This window comes from Microcaecilia unicolor, chromosome 2, assembly GCF_901765095.1.
Source record: "Microcaecilia unicolor chromosome 2, aMicUni1.1, whole genome shotgun sequence".
In the NCBI taxonomy this organism is placed as follows: domain Eukaryota; kingdom Metazoa; phylum Chordata; class Amphibia; order Gymnophiona; family Siphonopidae; genus Microcaecilia; species Microcaecilia unicolor.
In genome coordinates this window covers 178,159,501-178,180,147 of record NC_044032.1, presented here as the reverse complement: position 1 = coordinate 178,180,147, position 20,647 = coordinate 178,159,501, and the positions used below count along the sequence as shown (strand labels likewise).

The 20,647-nt window shown below is 45.5% G+C and overlaps 1 protein-coding gene across 3 annotated transcripts in view; it reads right to left on the bottom strand.

The window, feature by feature from the left end:
- The window catches only part of DMXL1 (Dmx like 1), a 522,326-nt gene that overhangs the window by 270,911 nt on the left and 230,768 nt on the right, over window positions 1–20,647 (bottom strand). For all 3 annotated transcript variants that reach the window (XM_030193519.1, XM_030193517.1, XM_030193518.1), the window contains exons 11-13: window positions 18,188–18,429; window positions 17,386–18,067; window positions 6,160–6,281 (exon numbers count right to left, since the gene is read on the bottom strand). In XM_030193519.1, the coding sequence (XP_030049379.1) occupies window positions 6,160–6,281; window positions 17,386–18,067; window positions 18,188–18,429 (1,046 nt within the window). The remainder of the gene's footprint in view (window positions 1–6,159; window positions 6,282–17,385; window positions 18,068–18,187; window positions 18,430–20,647) is intronic.

The following is a 20,647-nucleotide window of genomic DNA, read 5'->3' as shown; positions in this document are numbered from 1 at the left end:
CCAAGCCGTACAGCATAATCCTCCGACATCGGAGTCCAGCGCTGCAGCAGAGAGTGTTGTAGTGGTCTCATATGAGCCCTGGCCCAGGGCACTACTTCCATCGTGGCCGTCATAGAGCCCAACAGCTGCACATAGTCCCAAGCCCGAAGAGGAGAGGCTACTAGGAACTGGTCCACCTGAGCCTGAAGCTTGACAATCCGATTGTCTGGCAGGAACACTCTGCCCACTTGGGTGTCGAATCGAACTCCCAGATACTCCAGGGACTGAGTTGGGCGCAGCTGGCTTTTCTCCCAGTTGATGATCCATCCCAGGGAGCTCAAAAGAGCAACCACCCGGCTCACAGCTTTGCCGCACTCTGCATAAGAGGGGGCTCGGATCAACCAGTCGTCCAGATAAGGATGGACTTGGATTCCTTCCTTTCTCAGGAAGGCCGCGATGACCACCATTACTTTGGAGAAGGTCCGCGGAGCAGTAGCCAACCCCAACGGGAGGGCTCTGAACTGGAAGTGTCGGCCCAGAACTGCAAAACGCAGAAAGCGTTGATGAGGAGGCCAGATGGGAATATGCAGATACGCTTCCTTGATGTCCAAGGATGCCAGAAACTCCCCTGCCTTCACTGCCGCTATAACAGAGCGGAGGGTCTCCATGCGAAAGTGCCGAACTTTCAAGGCCCGATTGACCCCTTTGAGGTCGAGGATAGGCCGGACAGAACCTCCTTTCTTTGATACCACAAAGTAAATGGAGTAACGTCCCTTGCCAAGCTGATTTACTGGCACCGGAACGACCGCGCCCAGGCGGATCAGACTTGCAGGGAGAGAGTACAAACCCGTCTCTTAAGGGTCGGCAGAACTCTAGCTTGTAGCCGTCTCTGATGACTTCCAGCACCCAGGCGTCTGAAGTTATGGTGGTCCACTCGCCCAGAAACGAGGACAGCCGTCCTCCAATCTGCACTGGGGCGTGGACCAAGGCCCCGTCATTGGGTACGAGACCCTGGGGGAGGACCGGAGGGAGCACCTCCGGGACGGCGAGCTCTGCGAAAGGAATGCTGCTTGGGGGAGAAGTTCCTCTTGAAATATGAGGGGGCAGAGGAGCCCGACCTGCCCGGGCGGTACCGACGGGCTTCCTGCAACCGTCCTCTGGAGGTACCGGGGCGAGTACTAGCCCGAGCCCTGACCTCTGGTAACCTCTTGCCCTTAGACGTGCCGAGATCGGTCACGATTTTGTCCAGCTCGACCCCAAAGAGCAGCTTGCCTTTAAAAGGCAATCTAGCCAGGCGGGATTTAGAGGCGTGGTCAGCAGACCAATGCTTCAGCCAAAGCCACCGCCGCGCAGAGATTGTCTGAGCCATGCCTTTAGCTGAGGCTCTCAAGACATCATACAGCAAGTCTGCCAAATAGGCTAAGCCCGATTCCAGGGCCGGCCAATCCGCCCTCAAGGAATGATCCGAGGGGAAAGCCCGCTGCACCATGGTCAGGCACGCCCTGGCCACATAGGAGCCGCAAACTGAGGCCTGCAAACTTAAAGCAGCCGCCTCAAAGGACGACCTTAAGGCCGCCTCCAATCTTCTGTCTTGGGCGTCCTTTAGGGCCGTGCCACCTTCCACCGGCAATGCCGTTTTCTTAGTCACCGCAGTGATTAAAGAATCCACGGTAGGCCACAGATAGGCCTCACGTTCACTTTCAGGCAAAGGATAGAGGCGGGACATAGCCCTAGCCACTTTAAGGCTCGCTTCCGGGACATCCCATTGAGCCGAAATTAAGGTGTGCATGGCATCATGCACGTGGAAGGTTCTAGGCGGGCGCTTCGTCCCCAGCATAATGGCAGAGCCAACAGGGGCTGAGGGAGAGACGTCCTCCGGAGAGGAAATCTTCAAAATGCCCATGGCCTGCACTAACAGGTTGGGCAAATCCTCTGAGCTAAAGAGCCGCGCTGCAGAGGGGTCATCCGCTCCATCCGAGCGGGGATCCGTCTCCTCCAAGGAATCCGCAAAGGACCGTTGGGAGAACTCAGATACGCTGCCCTCATCTACATCGGAGGAGACAAAGTCCTCCAAGGCCTGGGAATCAACCCGAGGGCGTTTACCTCCGGGGACCTCAACCTCTTTACCAGACGAGGGAGCAGGGGCAGCGTTTTGCATAAGGAAGGCCTGATGCAGCAGCAAAACAAACTCGGGGGAGAAACCCCCCAGACTGTGCACTTCCGCAGCCTGGGCAACAGCCCTAGACGCACCCTCAACCGGCGCTCGCAAGAGTGGGGGAGAGACATGCTGCGCATCCAAGATGGCGTCCGGTGCGACACTCCGCGAAGGAGCCGCGCGGGAAGAACGGCGCTTAACTTTAGCCGCTTTTGTGCCGTCGCCCAAATTAAGGGCGTTCATGGCATTAATGTCTCCCACCTCAAGGGCGGCCCAAGAAGCCGTCCGAGCCGCGTGGCCGGCCAAGATGGCGGAGGCGAGCAGTGGGGGATGGGCGTTTATGGCGGGAAAAACCGCCACACCGGAGGAAGGACCGGGACACTCATCGGTCGCGAAACTGTCACCCAACAAGGGCGAATCAGACTTTAATACCCCCGCATCCCCTTTAGAAGCGCCGAAGCGATCCGGGGAGCGACTCTTCGCGCCCTCGCCCTCCGACGCCATAAGCCACGTGGAGATCAATCGGGGGAACCCCCTGCCCGCTATAAAAAGGTAAAAATTACCTGCTTTCCGCTCCAAGCTGTAACGACCTGGTGTCCCAGTGAGTAGCTGCAATAAACGTTTAAATAAACGTCGAAATAAACGCCTTTAAGGACGTTCAAAATTTTTTTTTTTTTTTTTAACGGAGCCAGCGGGAGGGGGGAGAAAAGGAGGGACCTGGCACCACCAGGTTTGCACTTGCTCAAGAAGAGCCCTCAACCCCAGGCACTCAACAAAACCTAAAGATTAGGCTTGGAGGCCTAGCCAGAGCTGCTGCTGTGTGTGACCACCACCTGCTGAGATAGAGAACATACTGAGGAGTTTCCGGCAGCACATGACCACATATAGGGAGGCAAAAGGATTGCTCTCTATCTCCACCTGCTGGTAGATGGACACAACCCACCAGTCTATGGATTGATCAGCTTGATGATATGGAAACCACAGTTTTGGAGATTATAGCTTCCTATATACGTCATTGGCCAAACAAGTCATCATTGGTCTAAAAAAAACCTCCTATTCACCGTTGTTGAAAAGACAAAAACCCGTTGGGACCTCTACCCATGAGTTGACAGCATTTTACAGAAGAAAGACTTCCTGACGATCATTTGAAGCCTTTTATGAGCCATGCTTTTCAAAGCTAAGTAATGATTTCATTTAATACAGTTGTTGACAGAAAGTTAAACTGAATTAAAAATTTATATAAAAAATGTTTTTGTCTATTCAACAATGCTGAAGCATATTTGGGTTATGCAGCAAAAACATTCAAAAAAACACACTATTCTTCAGTGGTGGCTTCCTTCAGGTAATGCTTATGGAGTTAACTTGTTTGTCAACTTTTCACCCAGTCTCAGCAAGACTGCTATAGTTCTTTTAAAGTATTCTTAGACTTCACAGTCACACTTCTCAACAGCGTCTTTAACCCACGACTAATAACTTTGGAGAGCTGGCCCAATCAGTGCAGCATCTTGGTGATGCTGACATGTTTAGAATGGTGCTATTTTCCCCAATCTGTACCTTTTTGGAGGGGCTTGAAAACTTACCTGTTTAAGGCAACATTTAAGGTTAATATGTTAAGCTCTATGATTCTTGCATAGGCTTTCACAGTGGTGTGTATGCTGTCATGTCTGTTCATGCTGCATATATATGCTCTTTAAAAATCCCTCTAACCCCTATGTATTTGAGCGATACCAATTTTTAGAAATAAATAAAATAGCTGGTCCCAACGCAAGTACTGGCAAACAAACAAGCACTTTGCTGGTATTTTAGATGAGGCTCTGTGTTAACAGAGCCTTTTTCTAGAATACAACCAGAACAGAGTATCTCCCAACCAGACATCTCAATTTCTCTCTATGCCTGCTTAGTGGTTTGTTTGGTTCTTTGCTTTGTTTTGTTTTGGGGTTTTGTGTTGTTTTTTTTTGAGTTCCAAAGGTTATGGGAGTACTAAACCAGAAAGAACTGGTAGAGCATTCCTAGTCTGGCAAAGAAGTTTTGATTATTATAAGAGTTCTAATAGTTCTCAACCCTAAAGGGAGTAGGTATAACATTCATGTTCAAACTGTTTGGGAAAATGTTATTTAAGAACTCACAGATGTGAACCAAGGAGAAATTAGATCTTATCTGATAATTTTCTTTCAATTAGTCCTTCCCACTATTCCAGAACCTGTGGGGTAGTTGTGTCCATCAACCAGCAGGTGGAGATGGAGAAATGAAAACTGAGCTGAGACTTCTCTTGGCATCAAGTCCAGCTCCTCAGTACTTACACAGAAAGCAGTAAAATAAACTCAGAATAAACATAACAACCTTAAACAACTCACTAACCTAACACTAACCAGATGAGCAAACACGTGTGGATCTCTCACATCTCTAGACAACTTGTAGAAAACAAAAGATATGCAGGAAGCACCATGTAAGGCGAGTGTTTTATGATCCATTACTTCACACGACTAAACATCTCAGAAACCTTGGGTAGGCCTCTGGAATAGTGAGAAGGACTCATTCACCAAGATGAACTTGTAGCCCCTCAACCGGTTCTCAGTCAAACTTTAGTCAGTCTTACCACTGCTGGTTGCTCCCCCCAAGCTTCAACGCCACGTCTTACTCCAGATGAGAAGGGATCAGGACTGATAATCTGTCCCATGCTCTCCAGTAAACTTCTTTCCTTCTCTTTTCTTTCATTTTTTTTAAGGTTGTTATGCTCGAAAAGGAGAGCTCCAGAAGAAACATGGGAGAGGTGAAGGGAGGGAAGTAGTAAATTTGTGGGGCACTAGAGGCAGGGATCTGAAGACCCCCATATATGACTCTGCAAACTCAAGCCACCCACAAAGCTCAACTGGGGACCAGCTGATCAAACAGACAAGGAGTAAATTACTCAGAACCAGAGGGTGAAAAGTGTGTTCAGCCACCTGCTGGAGACTGAAAAATACTTAGGAGCTGGACTGTGTGCCAAGAGATATGTCTCAGCTCAGTTTTCAGTTCTTTATCTCCATCTGTTGGTTGAAGGGACACTACTATCCCATGGGTTCTGGAATAGTTGGAAGCTACGTAATGGCTAAAGTCTTTTCTATGAAGTACATATCTTATCAAAAGACAAACTAATGTTGCCATCTCTTATATGTTTCAACATAACCAATTCTCTTCATGACAGATACAGTTATTCCTAACATGTTAAAATATTATAATTATCTATTATATTTTTGATGTTTTTCTTGAATGTAAGCCACACTGAACCTGAGCTTGTTTGGGATAATGTAGGACACAAATATCAATAATAATAATAATGGAAAAATCTTTTTTTCACATATTCTGTATGTGTATTTGATAGCATAGTTAAAAAAGAAAAATAGATGTTTAAACTATGGCAACAGGTGGATACCATATAATTTAAAGAATAAACCAACTAAGTCTGGGTACCTGCTATATATACATATACTAGCCGTTGAGCCCGTTAAAACGGGCTAGTATGGAGTTTTTCCAAGGCGTCCTCCCCTCGCCGCTGCAGCCACCCCCCCCTGGAGTCGCCGCCGCCGCCACCCCTCCACCCGGCCCGGGCCCTCTTCGCTATTGAACTTACGTTGCCGAAACGCAGCACGCAGATCAGCAGAGCTCCCGTCGGCCTTCCTTCTCGGCCTGTGTCCCGCCCTCGTGTGACGTAACGTCGGAGAGGGCAGGACACAGGCAGGGAAGGAAGGCCGACGGGAGCTCAGCTGATTTGCCTGCTGCGTGTCGGCGATGTAAGTTCAATACCGAAGAGACTGCTCAGGGCCGAGTGGAGGGGGGGGGCGGTGGCGGGGACTCCGGGTGGGGGGAGCGGAAGCAACGTCGGCAGTTCCCTCCCTGGCCTTCGCGCAGTTTCCCTCTCTGTCCCACCCCTGTCATCACGTATTGACGCGGGGGCGGGACAGAGAGGGAAGTCTCTACTGCGCATTTGCGGGTGAGTACGGTCACTCGCCATTTATATGTTTGATAAAAATTAAATTTCTATTTACCGAAATTTCAGGATTGGATAGTTCACATAACAGTTTTTTGGCATCAATAACAGCTTGATATAGTCTCAGATACTGGCCATCGCTTGCTACAAAGCAAGCACTTGGAGAATTGCAGTAAGTACCTGAAAGGCATTAATAACGAACAGTTCAAATTATATGTTACAAAAACAATGTTCTTATTTCACAAAGTATGTGGCATTTAGAGAGTAAAACCTAACAATGAGATGTTATATGCCAGTCTCCTCAAATTATAAAATAAGGGGGTAGACCCAAAGAGATTTAGAATTATTTTTTCCACCAAAGGCATGGTGATTCACAGAATGGCCTCTGTATGAAATGGTGGAGGTAACAATTCAAAAAATAATGAATTAAGCACAATCAATGGTAGCCAAAAAGAACAATTATTTATTACCACGCAAAACTAAAGAACTATTATTTTCAAAGAACATTTCCACAAGCAAAGCCTTACCTAAAACATGAATTGGTTTTGGCCATAAACAATCTTTTTTTAGCAGTATCATACCACAACTGACACCTTAAACAAAATCTATATTAATTTCCTGCAAAATATAATCATGACAATTTTATAATCTGAAGAACTTTGTCAAGTTTTTGAACCCAATTAAAATAAAAAAATTGACAGACCACCACAATTAAGCACTCATTTAAATGGACCCTCAAAAGCTATTAAACAAACAATTTCAACTACAACAGTGTAAAAAGTCTAGCCTGCAAGCAAGCACTTGGAGAATTGCAGTAAGTACCTGAAAGGCATTAATAACGAACAGTTCAAATTATATGTTACAAAAACAATGTTCTTATTTCACAAAGTATGTGGCATTTAGAGAGTAAAACCTAACAATGAGATGTTATATGCCAGTCTCCTCAAATTATAAAATAATGGGGTAGACCCAAAGAGATTTAGAATTATTTTTTCCACCAAAGGCATGGTGATTCACAGAATGGCCTCTGTATGAAATGGTGGAGGTAACAATTCAAAAAATAATGAATTAAGCACAATCAATGGTAGCCAAAAAGAGCAATTATTTATTACCACGCAAAACTAAAGAACTATTATTTTCAAAGAACATTTCCACAAGCAAAGCCTTACCTAAAACATGAATTGGTTTTGGCCATAAACAATCTTTTTTTAGCAGTATCATACCACAACTGACACCTTAAACAAAATCTATATTAATTTCCTGCAAAATATAATCATGACAATTTTATAATCTGAAGAACTTTGTCAAGTTTTTGAACCCAATTAAAATAAAAAAATTGACAGACCACCACAATTAAGCACTCATTTAAATGGACCCTCAAAAGCTATTAAACAAACAATTTCAACTACAACAGTGTAAAAAGTCTAGCCTGCAAGAAACACTTAAGTTTTTGTGGGGTGTCGCAGGGTTCTACCTTGTCGACCCCTTCTTTTTAATGTATTTTTGTCATAATTAAGCTAGCAAATTAGGGACCGTGGATTCTTTTTATACATATGTAAATGATGCACATACAGATTGTCATGTCCCTGGGGCAGGACCCAAAACTACAATAAGCAGCACAAAACTTATTTGTGGACACGTTGCAGCCTTGCAAATCTCCTCAATAGAAGCTGACTTCAAGTGAGCCACTGACGCAGCCATGGCTCTGACATTATAAGTCGTGACATGGCCCTCTAGAGTTAGCCCAGCTTGGGCATAAGTAAAGGATATGCAATCCGCTAGCCAATTAGAGATTGTGTGTTTTCCGATGGCGACTCCCCTCCTGTTGGGATCGAAAGAAATAAATAATTGGGCGGACTGTCTGTAGGGCTTTGTCCGCTCCACGTAAAAGGCCAATGCTCTCTTACAGTCCAAGGTGTGCAACTTGTCTTTACCAGGGCGGGTATGTGGACGGGGAAAAAATGTTGGCAAGACAATTGACTGGTTCAGATGAAACTCAGACACCACCTTAGGCAAGAACTTAGGGTGAGTGCGGAGGACTACTCTGTTATGATGGCACTTGATATAAGGTGCATGCACTACCAGGGCTTGGAGTTCACTGACTCTACGAGCTGAAGTAACAGCCACCAAGAAAATGGCCTTCCAGGTCAAGTACTTCAGATGGCAGGAATTCAGCGGCTCAAAAGGAGCTTTCATCAGCTGGGTGAGAACGACGTTGAGATCCATGACACTGGTGGAGGTTTGACAGGGAGCTTTGACAAAAGCAAACCTCTCATGAAGCGAACTAAAGGCTGTCCAGAGATAGACTTACCTTCTATACGTTGATGAGCACTAATTGCACTAAGGTGAACCCTTAAGACCAGACTCTGATAAGTGTGGAAGGTACTCAAGCAGGGTCTGTGTAGGACAAGAAAAAGGATCTAGGGCCTTGCTGCCACACCAGACAGCAAACCTCCTCCATTTGAAAGAATAACACTTTTTCATGGAATCTTTCCTGGAAGCAAGCAAGACTCAGGAGACACCCTCTGAAAGACCCAAGGAGGCAATTTCTAAGCTTTCAACATTCAGGCCGTGAGAGCCAGAGACTGGAGCTTGGGATGTAGAAGTGACCCCTCGTTCTGGGTGATGAGGTTCGGAAAACACTCCAATCTCCACAGTTCTTCGGAGGACAACTCCAGAAGAAGAGGGAACCAGATCTGACGAGGCCAAAAAGGAGCAATCAGAATCATTGCTCCCCGGTCTTGCTTGAGTTTCAGCAAAGTCTTCCCTACTTGAGGTATGGGAGGATACGCATACAGAAGGCCTGTCCCCCAATGTAGGAGAAAAGCATCTGACGCTAGCCTGCCATGGGCCTGAAGTCTGGAACAGAACTGAGGGACTTTGTGATTGATTCGAGTGGCAAAAAGATCCACCAAGGGGGTGCCCCACTCTCGGAAGATCTTGTGGACAACGGCCATGTTTAGTGACCACTCGTGAGGTTGCATGATTCTGCTCAACCTGTCGGCCAGACTGTTGTTTACACCTGCCAGATATGTGGCCTGGAGAAACAAGCCGTGATGGTGCGCCCAAAGCCACATCCTGACGGCTTCGCATTACAGAGGACGAGATCCAGTGCCCCCCTGCTTGTTGGTGTAATACATAGCAACCTGATTGTCTGAATTAGAATGATTTGGTTGGACAGCCGATCTCTGAAAGCCTTGAGAGCATTCCAGATCGCTCGTAGTTCCAGGAGGCTGATCTGAAGATCCTTTTCCTGAAAGGACAAAGCTTCTTGAGTGTGAAGTTCATCTACATGAGCTCCCCACCCCAGGAGGGAAGCATCCGTCATCAGCACTTTTGGAATTTGGAAAGGACGTCCGAGGGTCAAATTGGATCGAATGGTCCACCACTAAAGGGAACTGCAAAAGTCGGTGGAGAGATGGATCACATCCTTTAGATCTCCTGTGGCCTGGCACCACTGGGAAGCTAGGGTCCACTGAGCTGATCTCATATGCAGGCGTGACATGGGAGTCACATGAACTGTGGAAGCCATGTGTCCTAAGAGTCTCAACATCTCCCAAGCTGTGATCTGTTGAGACGCTCGAGCCGAGGACACTAGGGCCAGAAGATTGTCTGCCCTTGTCTGGGGAAGATAAGCTCGAGACGTCCATGTGTCCAACAGAGCTCCGATGAACTCCAATTTCTGAATTGGGACAAGGTGGGACTTGGGATAATTGATTACGAACCCCAGTAGCTCAAGCACTCGAATAGTCATCCGCATGACTGTAGAGGACCTGCCTCTGAGGTGCTCTTCAGCAGCCAACCGTTGAGATAAGGGAAGACATGCACTCCCAGTCTGTGTAGCGATGTTGCGACAACTGCCAGGCACTTTGTGAAGACCCTGGACGCAGACGCAAGGCCAAAGGGCAGTACACAGTACTGAAAGTGCCGAGTTCCCAACCGAAATTGAAGATACTTCCTGTGAGCTGGGAGTATTGAGATGTGGGTATAGGCATCCTTTAAGTCCAGAGAGCAGAACCAATCATTTTCCTGAATCATGGGAAGAAGGGTGACCAGGGAAACCATCCTGAACTTTTCTCGGACTAGGAATTTGTTCAGGGCCCTTAGGTCTAGGATGAGATGCATCCCCCCTGATTTCTTTTGCACAAGGAAGTACCTGGAATAGAATCCCAGCCCTTCTTCCCCTGGTGGAACGGGTTCGACCGCATTGGCTTTTAGAAGGGCGGAGAGTTCCTCTGCAAGTATGTGCTTGTGCTGGGAGCTGAAGGACTGAGCTCCCGGTGGACAATTTGGAGGTATGGATTCCAGATTGAGAGTGTGTCCCAACCGGACTATTTGAAGAACCCACCTCCCTCCAACCAGCAAGTCGTCCGGCACGAACACTTGTTCTGAGGCTACGCTGCATTGGAGCCCGTCCCTTGCTTTTGCTGGAGAGCCACAGGGGCCTTAGGCGCATACCGTTGACGAGAACGAGCGTGCTGGGACGGAGCCTGAACAGGCTGCCGAGAAGCAGGAGTGTACCTACGTCTATTGAAGGAATAGGGAGCACTCCTCCTCCCTTCAAAAAACCTCCTAGATGAGGAGGTGGTAGCAGAAGACGCCCGGCGGGAGAGAGAATACATAGCATCATGGTGCTTTTTTGATCTGATTGACCATGCCCTCTACTTTTTCTCCAAAAAGGTTATCCTCCTGGCAAGGAACATCCGCCATTAGCTGCTGGGTCTTATGATCCAGGTCAGAGACATGCAGCCATAAGAGTCTGCGCATCACTGTACCTTGAGCAGCTACTCGGGATACCACATCAAAAGTGTCTTAAGTACCCCTGGCCAGGAATTTGCGACATGCCTTCTGTTGCCTGACCACCTGGTGAAAAGGTTCGGCAAGCTCCGTAGGAAGTGCTTCGACCAAACTGGACAGTTGCCTCACCGAGTTCCACAAGTGGATGCTCGTGTAGAGCTGGTATGTTTGGATTTTGGTTGCGAGCATAGCGGCCTGATACGTCTTTCTCCCAAAAGAATCCAAGGTCCTAGACTCTCTGCCTGGGGCCGCCGAGGCATAGTGTAGTGCTCTTGGCTCTTCTGAGAGCAGAGTCCACCACCATGGAATCGTGAGGTAGTTGGGCCTTCACCATTACTGGTTCTCCATGGACTCTGTACTGGGACTCAGCTTTTTTGGGGACCACTGGATTAGATAGAGGGAACGACCAGTTTCGCATAAGAACTTCTATGAGTGTGTTATGCAAGGGGGACTTTGCAACCTCTGTGGGTGGAGAAGGATAGTTCAAGACCTCGAGCATCTCAGCCCTGGGCTCATCCACAACCTCCATAGGGAAGGGAATATCCTTAGACATTTCCCGAACAAAGGAGAAAAAAAGAAACACTCTCAGGTGGAGACAATCTTCTTTCAATTGGCGGAGTAGGATCAGAGGGAACCCCATAGGACCCTTCTTCAGAAATGTATCTGGGATTTTCCACTTCCTCCCATGAGCACTCATCATCGGTATCGGGAAAAAAGCTCTCTAAGAACAGGCCGAACCCGAGCCTGTCTCAACACTGAGGAACAACAACCTCAAGGGGAATGTCGAGAAGTCAACCCCATGCCTGGACTGCAGTGAAGCTTCCTCCGCCAACGTTGAGTCGATCCGGGTGGCGACCAACGCCGATGCCGCAAGCAGCACCGAGGAAGGGGACTTCACCACAGGCGAAGGCCCAGATGCCACTTCCACAGTCGATGCAGAAGGCACAAGCACTCCTGACACCGAAGCAGATTGGCGCAGCAATCCCTCCAGAAGCTGTGGAAGAAGGGCCCTGATGCGCTTGTCGAGAGCTTCCATTGGAAAAGGCTGGGAGGTCGATACAGGAACCGGAGGCAGAATCTGAGGGGGCTCGAGAGCCGGTACCAGGCTACCAGAAGACCGAAGCATCGGCATCTCTTATATAGAGGGTGAGTGGTCCTCCCGGCGCCAACGCTTCTCGGGTGCCGAGTCCCTCGGCTCCCAGGAGCTCTCGGTACCAAGTATGGAAGGAGAATGATGACGGTGCTTCTTAGCCTTCGCTCGACGCCCGTCATCCAAGACTCCTCGGTACCGAAGAGGACGTGGAATCCACATGCCTCCTCGGGGCTGGGTCCGGGGGGGGGGGGGGGCCTTGAGACAGGTGGAAACCCACTCGATGCCTCGCTGCTCCCAGCGCGATGTGGCCGTTCAGCAGCCATTACCTGAGCTCTCGAAGTCGATGCTTCCCTCAACGTCGACACCGCCGACCTCGGTATTGATGCCGATGTCGAAGGACCAGACCGATCTGCAAAACGATTTTCCCGTTGAGCCTCCCAAGACACTTGGGTCCGTTTCTTCATCAAAGAACACAGCTTACAAGAAGCTGGAAGATGATCGGGACCAAGGCCCTGGAGACACCACGAGTGGGGCTTGGTACCCGAGATGGTCCGGTTGCAGCGAGTACAACGCTTGAAGCCGCTGGGTGTCCTCGATGACATGGACGGAAAAACAGCAGCTGCGAAATTAAAAGACTCTATGATGCCAATAAAAAGGCACAAAAAGGGAGCCTAAAATGCGGCTGCGGCGAAAAAAGAAGAAAACAAACAGTAGTGTGAAATAAATAAAAAAAATAAAGGGAAACTATAAATTCTACTTTTTTTTTTTTTTTTAGTTTTGTGAAAACAAAAAGGAAAAGAATGAAGGGGTACGCCAAAAGTCTCCTGGGCCTAAAAGGAACACAGTAGGACACCATGTCGCCTTAGATGCGGATAGAAAGAACCTGAAGAGGGCATGCTCGCGTCGTGGGTGGGAAGCTGTTCGCGCATGCGTGGTGAGTTTGGCCCACGCGATGGAGCGTTCTCAATAATTCTTTGTTTTGCTACGCAAGTTTTTGCCGGTCTCCTGGGGCCGTCGTGGACGATGACCCAATCGTGAGAACAAGCAGCCTGCTTGTCCTCAGAGAAATATTTAAACACTTATCTGTTTCAGAAATTTGTCAAATATTTCATTCTAATCTCTTTATGTAAACTGCTTTGGTCCAAATTTGGGATTCAGCGGTCTAAAAGTGCTCTGATTAGAATAGTGTCTACAATGGTATCTAAGCAGAACCCTGCAATTAAGCCGAGCACGCTTTCCGTTTCTTTGCAAAAATGTACAGCGTGGTTTCAGCACTTGGTCCTACTCTGAAAAAGGTACCTGTTATCTTTTAAAGAATGAACCTGATCAATTAGTTTAGGAAACTTTTCAATTTCTTTATTCCCTGCCTTTGTTTGTGGTCTGCTGCTTTTTGCAAAAGCTCACACTGGTCTGTCCATGAAGGTGAGAAGAGAAAGACTCAGGCGGGGACGGAAAAGGAGCCCTTCTTGCTTTTACAGTAGCCAGGAAGCGTGTTTTGGATGAGCGATGCGAATCATTGAGTGCCAGTGCTCCGCCCTCGACATCATCGCGTTGTGACGCGAGGGCGGGGTGATGGTAGTCCTCCTTTCTTGCAGGTCATTTGCATAGGTTCGCGATGCGTCTGGCATCACGTTTCGTCGCGTAGCAACGGGTGGGCGATGCGATTCATTGAGTGTCAGTGCTCCACCCTCAACGTCATCACGTTGTGACGTGAGGGCGGGGCAGACACTCATGGACGAACAGCGATCTACACAACTACAAATTTAGAACATTTGGAGACTTGAGGCTTCATTAGAACGTTGGAGGTGCGTTTTATATAGAGAGATTCTGGCTTGGATACTGTGGCTTTAGCAGATGCATACTAGAAGCTCTGGAGACTCCCCAGCGACCCTGCACACAACCAAGCTTGAGTTTTCAGTTTTGGCTAGTTTCAGTCAAAAGACAGTTTTAGTTTTGGTCAAAACTGAAGAAACCATTTTCAGTCAGCTTCTAATCTTATTTTAGAAATTGGGGTACTCTAGTCTATATTGCAATTTGAAGAAAACATTCAGGAGCTCTTTAAACTGCTTAGTGTAAGTGGGAAGCATGGTTTTCTTTTTATTTCTGGAGCTAGTATCTATATAAATAATTCTCACCTTGAACATTCTGAAGCTCACTCTGTGGCAGGGACACACTGAAGCCCTGCAGTGTTGGTAGGCTAGGCTGTCAGCACCACTCACCTCATGCACCACTCACTCACTCTCAGTCAGAGACTCACCCACAGCCACGCCCCTTCCGGACATAATTTGCATCCTCAACGTTCTAAATGAAGCTGCAACTTCCGCTCTTGCATGGTGGTGTAGATCGAAATTTGGATTTTTCACACAGGACTGTCTGCCCCACCCTCGCATCACGACGGCGTGACGTGGAGGGAGGACCTATGACAATCAAAGACTCGTATCGCACAGCAGCCCTGCCCTCGCGTCTACACGTCATGACGTCGAGGGCGGGTCATGGAAAAAACTAACGTACTGCGCTCTGCAATGCCTGCCCCACGCCGTCCCTCTAGCCTGCCACCCACAGAACGACGAGAGAGACACAGACGAAGCGACGCCCCTTCCAGGCTCCGAAAAGCTCTGCCCGCGCCCCCCCCCCCCCCCCCCCCCCCCCCCACACACAGCAACATCAACCCCCTCGCCACCCTTCCCTCGCTGTCCGGCTGCTGCAAAAAACAGACACAACCTAAAGGTGAGAGGGTGGGATGCGAGCAGGCAGGCAGCCTGAACGTCTGAGGAAGGGAGGGAGAGAAGCAATCAAACAACCAGCCAGCCTGAATGTGGGTGGAACTGAGGGAGCCTGCTTGATCGTCGCAGTGCCAGGGATGAAAACCTTGCTAGCGCCCGTTTCATTAGTCTCTGAAACGGGCCTTTCTTACTAGTTTTATTATAAACTACACTGAATGAGTTCTTGGGCATCTGGTGTATACAAATCCTTTTAAATAAATATCCAAGCTGGATATCGGAAACCATTACTTTTGAGAACCACAACAGCCTAGTCTTACATTAACAGTATGTTTTAAAACTTGAAGTGGTAAGGGGGAAAATAGATAAAAAGCAGAGTATTCAAGAGGCTTAAAGTAGTCTGCCTGTCATCTCCCTTTTTACCCCAAGAAAAAGAGCTCAAAGTGACTAATAAACGAAGAACAGAACTATTTGTTTGGTTAAGACGGGTTGCATACCTGTAAACTGATGTTCCCTGAAGACTAGGCAATCAGTCAATGCACAAGGTCATAGATACCAATCACAAGATTGGTTTTCAGAGTTTTCTTCATAGAACTAGAAGTCACCTTTAAGGTTAGTTCAAGGCCCCAAAGCATTCTGTTGTCAAGGTAATGAGCAAAAGATGGAGCTTACAAAAACTTAGCTGTATCTCCCACCTATGTGCGTCTATAAGCTCCAATAATTACAAAAAAAAAAGCACTGCCGCTAGGGTGCTTATGGACAACTAACAACATATCAGTAAGAATTTGTTACACCAATTCCACTGGGACCAGGTCCAAGTTAGGGCCAAGTTTAAATTACTATCCATAATTTTTAAAGAAGGTGGATCTGTGGAAACTGCATTCTAGCCAGACTGCATTACTTGTGATTCCCACAAGGCAGGGATTGCACCTGGTATATAACAGGACGATGGGCATTATGGCTCTGGCTCCAGGCTTAGAGAATAATGAGCCACTTGAACTTAACCCAGCATTGAATTATATGATATTTATAAGGAAGTTTAAAAAAAAAATGGATGCTCCCAGATCTGTAAGAATTCAGGGCTTGCTTTTTTTTTAATTGGTTGATTTTTGCACTGCTCGTGTTTGTTTCTTTGTTAATCCCACATAATGGCATTTTTGAACTAGAAGCAATGTATGAGTATTACCATCTGTTCTGGGTACTAAAATTAGGATATAAATGCTATTCATATCTGACACAGTCCTGAAAGCTGGCAAGTTATTTATGTTTATTATTCTGGATGATCTTATTGTTCATTTTATGTGCTAGGAAAAAGCTTGCACCTACATATAATTAGTGATGTTCTTAGTTTTCCGAGAAACTTACTAAAGGTAAATAACTTTGCTACCTGAAAACAAATTACCAATCACACCAATGGAAACGGTCAAATAAAGTGTCATCATCCAATAAACTGCAACAACTATCACCCAGCAATACAACAGTGCAATGGACTCTGATTCATTTTTAAAAAAATCAAATTTTAAAACAACTTAAATATAATGAGTTGTAGGAGATTTGGAGTTGGGTTTTCACACACAAAAATAAATCTCTGAACAGCAGCCTGGATAAACCTACATGTCATGGAATCACAATAATGTCATAAAATGTATGGACTGAATGTCACATCTTAACCTTAAAAAGGTCACCCAACAGATGCAGCAGTGGCATTATGGGCCCTTCCATACCATTCAAATGTCATTACCAGTAGTGGTATGGTGAAAAGCCAGCCCTCCTCCACTGGCATTTACCTACATAGTGGCAATCCTAAAAGGGCCTGCATAAGCAGCAAGGATGGTACTGACAAGAAAAAGAACAAGTGTTCTGCCTACTAACTCGTGGACTTTGGTCCTGAGGACTGAGTTCAATTCCCACTTCAGGCACAGGCAGCTCCTTGTGACTCTGGGCAAGTCACTTAACCCTCCATTGCCCCATGTAAGCCACATTGAGCCTGCCATGAGTGGGAAAGTGCGGGGTACAAATGTAATAAAAAATAATGTGATAATCAGGGCAGTGGAGGAGCTCTCCCTACCCCCTGGGATTCTAGTACTGGTTTCAGCCACTTTAGTTTGAATGGTTTTTCATTAGAGTTCTATTTGGTTCTTTTTTGTGGTTTGCAAGTGAGGTATGTTTACATATCCCACGCAGCATGGATATGTTACTGTACTAAATTATATTGCTTTGTTATAATTTGTGATTTCTTTTTTAATATACTAAGTTGATTCCTTTCCAGTATTCAATATTGTTCAAAGAGACTAATATAATATTCATTAAAATGAAAAACTATGCAATCTGCTTATCTAATTAAAAAACAGTTCTCTAACACAGCAATTCCAGGTTTGTTGAGACAAAACAAAAAAAACTGGATGGAATATCTAAGGCCTTTAGTCTACTCTAAACAAAGTGGCAGCTCTCTTGCAGTCCAAAGTGTGCACAGCTCATCTACCTTTGCTACCATATGGCCTTATAAAAATGTTAGAGAAAACATGTTCCATGATCAACATTGTCAGTAATATCATTCTGTGAATGGCGATTACCCTAATCTTCAGAGGATACAGGAGAAAGGAAAAATTCCATTCATTATTGATACGTAACAGAATAGCTGAAAACCCAGTTTTATAGCAAAAGATTAACTCACCTAGACAGTGGCTGGGTATAAGCGTAGGTAACCAAGCAACATTTGAAAATGCTGAAACATGAAGAGAATTAATCCGTGCAAGTTCAGAAACTCCACCAGAAAAGGACAAAGGCCCCACTGGATCAACCCTCCAAAGAATCAGCTCACTATACACTGCATTAGGATCCTGGGATGTCTCTGTTGTAGTGACTCTGCTAGGACGTCTCAAAGTAGAATTTTCAGGAGTTGTACCACATGTCACATTTGTGCCTTCAACATCTGGAGTCCTTAAAGCATTATGGTGTGATGTTGTAAGCAGCAATGGTAGAACTGAATGGCAAGCCAAGTCATTCAGATGAAAACGATGGCCACAGTATCTTGATTTATGAGAAATGCTGAGTACAGTGGAAAAGCCCGATTCCTCTGTAAAACTAACCAACCATTGATTCAAAGATCCGTCAGCATGCTTAGAAATCATTAGAACATTTGGAGTAAATATACTTAGCTTTAAACTGTTGGATGGTTTACTATGGCCTGAAGAGATAAGCATTGACGTGGAATGTGCCAGGCCAGAGGGCTTCTGTTTTCCTTGTTGAATAGCTAAGTCCACATTTTTGGTGCAGGCATACATTACAACACCTTTACAAAGGGAATTTGCATCACCTGTTGGAAATGCTACTGGAATTCTAGAAACAAAGGATACCTACATAAAAAATATATATATTATAGGTTAGTATGATCGAAAAAACAATTCCACTAGCATACCTCTTTTCGGTATTCTATAATTTAACAATTAAGCAATGCTAAATAAATATTAATGTACCTGAACCTGGCGAAACATGCCAGGCTGATATTCATCCAGCCAATCGACATGCCATACCAGCAGTGAACCATCCAGAGGATGAATACTGAAAAGCATATCTGCATTCTTGTTCCACTCAGCCAGCAGAATTTCCATTTCATGATCAATAATGGATAAACTCGAGCTTGAAACAGTTTTCTCACTGCTGAACTCCTTTCTCTCCGAATCTCCTTTCTGATCACCCCCACCACTGTCATCTACTTCTGGTAAAAGAATAAAGAGTGCATAAAAATAATATTTTCAGCTATAGCAAATTTACTTTACTCCACTTCTGTCTATAAACCAAACCAACATACATTCAACAAACCAACAAATGTATACAAATATGCTTAAGCAATAAGCTCAGCAACATTTCTTTTACTGATCCATCAAAGTCTGGAAGCTTAAAGTAATAGTATGATGAATACAAACAAAATTAAGTAGCAGTTAATTTTTATTAATATTTCTCAAATGATTTATAAAAAAAAAGTTGCACAAAAATATCAAATTAGTGCAAATGTCGCATTGCTTAAAATTAGAGATCACATAGGGAAGTTAAGATGGGTGATAAATTGGGTACCATAATAAAGAAACGGCTGAAATCAATTAATGTTTGAGAAGAGAACATGGTATTGCATGTACAAGTATACACAAGCAAGCTCAAAGACAAAATTAGATGTTTAGTTCTGGCAGATTCATGCCATCCAAACACAGGCAAATACTATTCGTAAAAAAGGATAAAAACAAAGAGCAGATCAAAATCTCATGATAGGTTATTTGGCTGGCAATACTGCAAACTTATAAATCATTATGAAAACATCATCAGTGCTCTGCATGAAGCATCACAGCAATGTCAAAGGAAATTAGGGAAGCAAATAAATTGGGCAATGTAATATTAATGGGTGATTTCAATTATCCACATATAGACTGGGTTAATGTAACATCGGTACATGCTAGGGAGGTGAAATTTCTTGATGAAATCAAGGACAGCTTCATGGAACAGCTGGTTCAGGAGCCCACAAGAGAAGGAAAAATACTAGACTTAGTCATTACTGGAGCTCATGATCTGGTGCGGGGGGTAACGGTGTGAGGGCCGCTTGATAACAGTGATCATAATATGATCAGTTTTGATATTGGCATTGAAGTAAGTGAACTTAGGAAATCAAATACACTAGCATTTAACTTTAAAAAAGGTGATTACGACAAAATGAGAAAAACGGTGAAAAAAAGACAAAGGTGCAGCTCGCAGGGTAAAAAACTTGCATCAGGCATGGATGCTGTTTAAAAACACCATCCTGGAGACACAGTACAAATATATTCCACGTATTAGAAAAAGGTGAAAAAAGACCAAACATCAGCCGGTGTGGCTAAACAGTAAGGTAAAGGAAGTCATTAGAACAAAAAAAAAATAATAATTCAGAAAGTGGAGAAGAGAACCGACTGAAAGTAACAAGATAAAACATAAGGAATACCAAGCCAAATGCAAAGCGGAGATAAGGAGGGCAAAAAAGGACTTTGAAATAAAGTTAGTGTTAGAAGTAAAAATACATAGTAAAAATTGTTTTAGACACATTAAAAGCAGGAAGCCAGCTAAAGAATCAGTTGGGCCGCTGGATGAAAATGGTGTTAAAGAGGCGATCAGGGATGACCAAGCCGTAGCGGAGAAATTAAATGAATTCTTTGCTTCGGTCTTCACTGAGGAGGATTTGGGAGGGACACCGGTGCCGGAAAGTCACCTTGAAGCAGGCGAGTCGGAGAAACTAAACTAAATCTCTGTAAATTTGGAGGATGTAATGGGCCAGTTCTGCAAACTGAAGAATAGTAAGTCACTGGGACCTGATGGTATTCATCCCAGCGTATTAACAGAACTGAAAAATGAACTTGTAGAGCTACTGTTAGTAATATGCAATCTATCCCTAAAATCGAGTGTGGTACCGGAAGACTGGAGGGTAGCCAATGTTACGCCGATTTTTAAAAAAGGTTCCTGAGGAGATCCGGGAAATTATAGACCGGTGAGTCTGACGTCGGTACCAGGCAAAATGGTAGAGGCTATTATCAAGAATAAAATTACAGAGCACGTACAAAAACATGGGCTGATTGCCTCACCAATATACTGTATTTTTTTTGAGGGGGTGAACATGTGGACAATGGAGAGCCAGTGGATATTGTGTATCTGGATTTTCAAACGGCGTTTGACAAAGTGCCTCACGAAAGACTCCTGAGGAAACTGGAGAGTCATGGGATCGGAGGTAGGTTATTACTATGGATTAAGAGCTGGTTGAAAGATAGGAAGCAAAGAGTAGGGTTGAATGGTCAGTATTCTCAGTGGAGAAGGGTAGTTAGTGGGGTCCCGCAGGGGTCTGTGTTGGGATCACTGCTTTTTAACATATTTATAAATGACCTAGAGATAGGAGTAACTAGTGAGGTAATTAAATTTGCTGA